At 41.5% G+C, this 6,000-nt stretch overlaps 1 protein-coding gene across 2 annotated transcripts in view; it reads right to left on the bottom strand.

The window, feature by feature from the left end:
- Positions 1-491: 491 nt before the first annotated feature.
- LOC144495122 (cilia- and flagella-associated protein 97-like) overlaps positions 492-6,000 on the bottom strand; it is a 29,108-nt gene continuing 23,599 nt past the window's right edge. For both annotated transcript variants that reach the window (XM_078215051.1, XM_078215052.1), the window contains exon 5: positions 492-860. In XM_078215051.1, coding sequence (XP_078071177.1) covers positions 799-860 — 62 coding nt within the window. In that variant the 3' untranslated portion in view covers positions 492-798. The remainder of the gene's footprint in view (positions 861-6,000) is intronic.

The raw sequence follows: 6,000 nt of genomic DNA, 5'->3' as shown, positions 1-6,000 counted from the left end.
AAAGCAACATGAGGAAAAACATTTTCACTCAGCAAGTAACTAAGATCTGATTGCACTGCCCGAGTGTGGACAAGTCGGGTTCCAATGAGGCATTCAAAGGGAATTAGACTGTTATCTAAATAAGAAGAATGTGCAGGGTTACAGAATTGCTCATTCTGAGACCTGGTGCAGACATGATAGGTTGAATGGCCTGCTTCCTTGCTGCACCAATTTGGTGATTATATTCTTTAGTGAGAAAAGTCCAACCTGCTCAATCTTTAAAAGCACAAACTGAACTCCAGGCACAATGTTCACCATACCATTATATCAGTGTTTAAAATAGCATCTCCAATTATTACTGACAGGACAATTTTGTCAGCTGGTGTTTGGTAGGGTTGAGGGTAACTGGGTAAAATTGCATATGCAATTCAGTCTTGGGTCAATTTAAAATGTTTTAACTCTGCACAACACCATGCTCTACCGCAGACAATGTTTCAAAAAAACATTCGCTGTAAATTTTACACTTTATTAAAAATATATTGGATCAATCATTCAAATTAACGCTCAATTATAGAAATTCTCAGGACCAGGTCAACCAATGTACAAAACTTATCCACAGATATCATATCACATTGCACACTTATAAAACACACCTCAATTTGACAGAAATATTGAAGCTCGATTTATGTTTATAAAATACAGTTTAAGAATGGAGTGGATTGCCACAGTATTCAAGTCACTTAACAATAGCAATGAGCTAAGTTCAGCTAAACATTTATGACTAGACTGCTCAAGAGATTTGGATGATTTAGTTGAATCTCAGGCACTTGAGTTAGACACTGGATGAATATTCTTGCGGCTGGATGATCTTGAACTAAGTCCTAAAGTGAAGGAAAAAATGTATATTAAAAGGTAGCATAAGAATCATCTAAAATAGAATATGACGATTTGTAACTTTGGAGTTTGTTTTGATCCATTTTATCCTTTGCATATTAGTGTAACTTGAACTCTAGCTGAGGGAATTGGTAGCTACCTGTGTGCTCATCAGAACAAACACAAGAATACAAAATTTCAAGAGCACAACAATTCATATTACAGGAGAAAAGGGTGCTGAATGGTTGGCAAGTTGACTGATTGGCTGAGGCATCGCCATGGAGAAAGTAACAGGGACCCATCAGCTACCCAAGCTCCTGGGCAATTCAAAAAAGGTGTAAGGCTTGAATATATTAGTTTTATTTACAAAGAATGGGTCCTTATGGTGTGAATGCATGCCGCTTCTAGCAAGTATAATGAACCATGGTTTGGCTAATTATCTTAATTGGTTGCTAATATAGCTATCAGCGCACTCAGAATTATTCGGCATGAGCTGCCCAATCGCAAAATCACATCTAACAGTAAACCATTTTGCAAGCACAGGCTCGTCAAGTATGGTTTGTTCACTGCCTATTATGAACAACCAAAGGAACATACTGTATGATTCAATCAGCCAATTGTTTGGAGGTACAGCCTACATACCCGGCATGGCAAAGACACTGAAATTTATGCACAACATTGCTCAGATGCATGATAGGCAGAACGTCGTCTTGGACTGACAGCATTGGGTTAGCAGAAAATACCACTTGTGTAGCCAGTGGACAGTAGTAATGTGAAACAGCTTGTTTAATCTGTTGTTCAGGTCTGAAAGTGACAACTTTTGGCCCATTTGCAGGTTTGCGCGATATACAACAATGACCTAATCAGGATAGTTATTGTCCCACAGGATAGCTTTGATACACTCATTTCTTTCTATGCTAAGCTTGCAAAGTGAGCAAATGTCTAGGATTCCACTTACATGATATCTGATAATGTTACAATGCGTGGAGCCACACAAACCTCAATGTACACTGAGATCATATATTGATCGGTAAAGGTAGGCTTGGAGTAGAAAATTGTAGAGAACCCATTCAGGGATTTCTCAACTAGCACATTAGGCAAAGGGAGCATGCTGGACTGCTCCATCTCAAAGTGAATTTGAGCAGAGATGGAGCATATTAAAAATGTGTGAAGAAATCCTTACGCTCAGCTGCCGATTCAAAGAAACCTAGGTATCAGAAATATGCATTGGGTAGGAAGTTAAGGCTCAAACCATCAAAAATGTGTTTCTCATGGAAACTGACAAAAATGCTATCCAGCATTGGATCTTCACAAGTTCATAAGATATAAGCAGAATTAGGCCATTTGGACCATCAAGTCCGCTCTGCCATTCGATCATGGCTGATATGCTACTCATCCTCATTTTCTTGCCTCTCCCCACAACCCTTCAACCAGTACCAATTCATGATTCATGAGGGGAAAGTCGTGCTTGACGAACTTGTTGGATTTTTATGAAGATGTGACTAGTGCGGTTGACGGAGGGGAACCGGTGGATGCGGTGTTTTTGGATTTCCAAAAGGCGTTTGAAAAGGTGCCTCACAAAAGGTTGCTGAAGACGACTGGGTCACACGGAGTTGGGGGTAGGGTATTAGCGTGGATTGGGGATTGGCTATCCGACAGGAAGCATAGAGTCGGAATAAATGGGTGCTTTTCTGGTTGGCAGATGGTAACTAGTGGCGTGCCGCAGGGATCGGTACTGGGGCCTCAACTATTTACCATTTATATAGACGATCTGGAGGAGAGGACTGAGTGTAGGGTAACAAAGTTTGCAGACGACACAAAGATAAGTGGAAAAGTGAATTGTGTGGAGGGCGTAGAAGGTCTGCAGAGAGATTTGGACAGGCTGAGTGAGTGGGCGAGGATCTGGCAGATGGAGTATAACGTTGACAAATGCAAGGTTATTCACTTTGGAGGAAATAATAGCAAATTGGATTATCTAAATGGAAAAAAATTACAACATGCTACTGTGCAAAGGGACCTGGGTGTCCTTGTGCATGAGACGCAAAAACCCGGTCTGCAGGTGCAACAGGTGATCAAGAAGGCAAATGGGATGTTGGCCTATATCGCAAGGGGGATAGAATAGAAATGATGTGGAGATGCCGGTGTTGGACTGGGGTAAACACAGTAAGAGGTTTAACAACACCAGGTTAAAGTCCAACAGGTTTATTTGGTAGCAAAAGCCACACAAGCTTTCGGAGCTCCAAGCCCCTTCTTCAGGTGAGTGGGAATTCTGTTCACAAACAGGGCATATAAAGACACAAACTCAATTTACATGAATAATGATTATTCATGTAAATTGAGTTTGTGTCTTTATATGCCCTGTTTGTGAACAGAATTCCCACTCACCTGAAGAAGGGGCTTGGAGCTCCGAAAGCTTGTGGGGCTTTTGCTACCAAATAAACCTGTTGGACTTTAACCTGGTGTTGTTAAATTTCTTACGATAGAATAGAAAAGCAGAGATGTCTTGCTGCATCTGTACAGGGCATTGGTGAGGCCACAGCTGGAATACAGTGTGCAGTATTGGTCCCCTTATTTGCGGAAGGATATACTGGCCTTGGAGGGAGTGCAGAGAAGGTTCACCAGGTTGATACCAGAGATGAGGGGTGTTGATTATGAGGAGAGACTGAGCAGATTGGGTTTGTACTCGTTGGAATTTAGAAGACTGAGGGGGGATCTTATAGAGACCTATAAGATAATGAAGGGGCTGGATAGGGTAGAGATGGAGAGATTCTTTCCACTTAGAAAGGAAGCTAGAACTAGAGGGCACAGCCTCAAAATAAAGGGGGGTCAGTTTAGGACAGAGTTGAGGAGGAACTTCTTCTCTCAGAGGGTGGTGAATCTCTGGAATTCTCTGCCCACTGAAGTGGTGGAGGCTACCTCGTTGAATATGTTTAAATCACGGATAGATAGATTCCTGATCGGTAAGGGAATTAGGGGTTATAGGGATCAGGCGGGTAAGTGGAACTGATCCACTTCAGATCAGCCATGATCTTATTGAATGGCGGGGCAGGCTCGAGGGGCTAGATGGCCTACTCCTGCTCCTATTTCTTATGTTCTTATTAAAAATCCATCTAACTCCTCCTTAAATTTACTCACTGTCTCAGCATCCACCACACTTTGGGGTAGCGAATCCCACAGATTCCCAACCCTTTGGGAGAACTAGTTTCTCCTTAACTCTTAAATTTGCGACCCCTTTTCCGAAGACTATGAACTCTCGTCCTAGAATGCCCCACAGGAGGAAGCATCCGCTCCACGTCTACTTTATCCATACCTTTTATCATCTTGGATACCTCAATTTGATCTCCCCTCATTCTTCTAGAGGGGATTCCATGGCTATACCATTTTCGTGGACATACATGGTCTCATTAAAACTGAACTCAATTGTACAAGTTACTAAGTTCATAAGTTCAATGAATAAAGATTCATAAAATGGTGACATGTCTATATTGTCGTGATGTAATATGTGTTGCAAATGTTGATAGCTTCCTTCAGGAGCATACCTGCAAATAAGCCCGTAATGTCAAAAGAGCATAGTGACAAGGCATTGTTATATAGGTTGTGCATAGCCTTTGCGAAGGTGAAGGAATCCTTCACTGTCAGTAGAAAACTCACTAAGAACTGGCCAATTCCTGCTGTGCAGAACTGGTCACTGACAACATAGGGCACAATGGGACATTTCTTGTGTGTCTCTGGCAGCCCATACATGAATTGAGTGCATTACTATAGCCAGTTCTTAGTGAGTATTCCATACATCATTGAACACAAACTCGCAAATGGGCCAAAGGCTGCCACTTTCAGACGTAAAAAATCCTGGTCTACCCAAAATTACTCTGGAAAGGTTGCTTAAATCAAAAATTTGAACAACAAGCTGTTTCACATTGTTACTATGCAGTGTTTGTTATGCAAATGCTGTTTTTCACTAACGGGATGCTGCGATCAGTCCAAACATTCTGCCTACTACACAACTGAGCAATATTGTGTATAAATTTCAGTGCCAGTGAGATGCCAGGTACATGGGTCGTCCCCACAATCGGTTGATTGAATCAAATAGCATGTTCCTTCAGTTGTTCATGATAGAGTATACTGTACTCATTCAACCTGCATTTGCAATACCCAAAAGAAAATTACTACTATTAGATGTGATTCCCTGATTAAACAGCAACGCCTCTACTTGCTCAGAACACTAAGGAAATTTGGCATGTCCGCTACGACACTTACCAACTTTTACAGATGCACCATAGAAAGCATTCTTTCTGGTTGTATCACAGCTTGGTATGGCTCCTGCTCTGTCCAAGATCGCAAGAAACTTCAAAGGGTCATGAATGTAGCCCAGTCCATCACGCAAACCAGCCTCCTACCCATTGACACTGCCTACACTTCCCGCTGCCTCAAAAAAGCAGCCAGCATAATTAAGGACCACACGTACCCCAGACATACTCTCTTCCACTGTCTTCCGTCAGGAAGAAGATACAAAAGTCTGAGGACACGTACCAACTGACTCAAGAACAGCTTCTTCCCTGCTGCCATCAGATTTTTGAATGGATCTACCTTGCATTAAGTTGATCTTTCTCTACACCTTAGCTATGACTGTAACTCTACATTCTGCACTCTTTCCTTCTCTATGTATGCTATGCTTTGTCTGTATAGTGCGCATCTGACAATAATAAATCAAATCACTTACTGAACAAAACTGTCCAACAGCTACACTAAGAATCAATTAAGATAATCAGTTGAGCTTGGACCATGGCTTATTCATAATTACTGGAAAGCAATATACATTCATATGCAGGGAGACATTCTCACAAACAGAAGATATATGTTCAAGCCTTGAACCATTTTTGAATTCCGAGGAGAATGGGGAGTCCCCTATTGCATTCTCCATGACAAAGTCTCAGCCAGAGTCAACTTGCCAACCAATTAGCACCCTCTTCTGCTGTAGTTTAAATTGTTGTGATCATTTGAAAGTTGGTATTCTTGTGTTTGTCCTTATGTGTACAAGACAAAAAGATTTGGCAACATATCTCTCTTTTCAGCATCATTCAATCGATTGTCAAAGAACAAGTAAATGTGCAAGGAACACTCCTACAGTTGATGCTACTCTAGTGTGTG

Source organism: Mustelus asterias, chromosome 6 (genome assembly GCF_964213995.1).
Source record: "Mustelus asterias chromosome 6, sMusAst1.hap1.1, whole genome shotgun sequence".
NCBI classification, from domain to species: Eukaryota; Metazoa; Chordata; class Chondrichthyes; order Carcharhiniformes; family Triakidae; genus Mustelus; species Mustelus asterias.
Note: the sequence above shows the minus strand (reverse complement) of the source record. Positions and strands in the feature narration are given on the sequence as shown.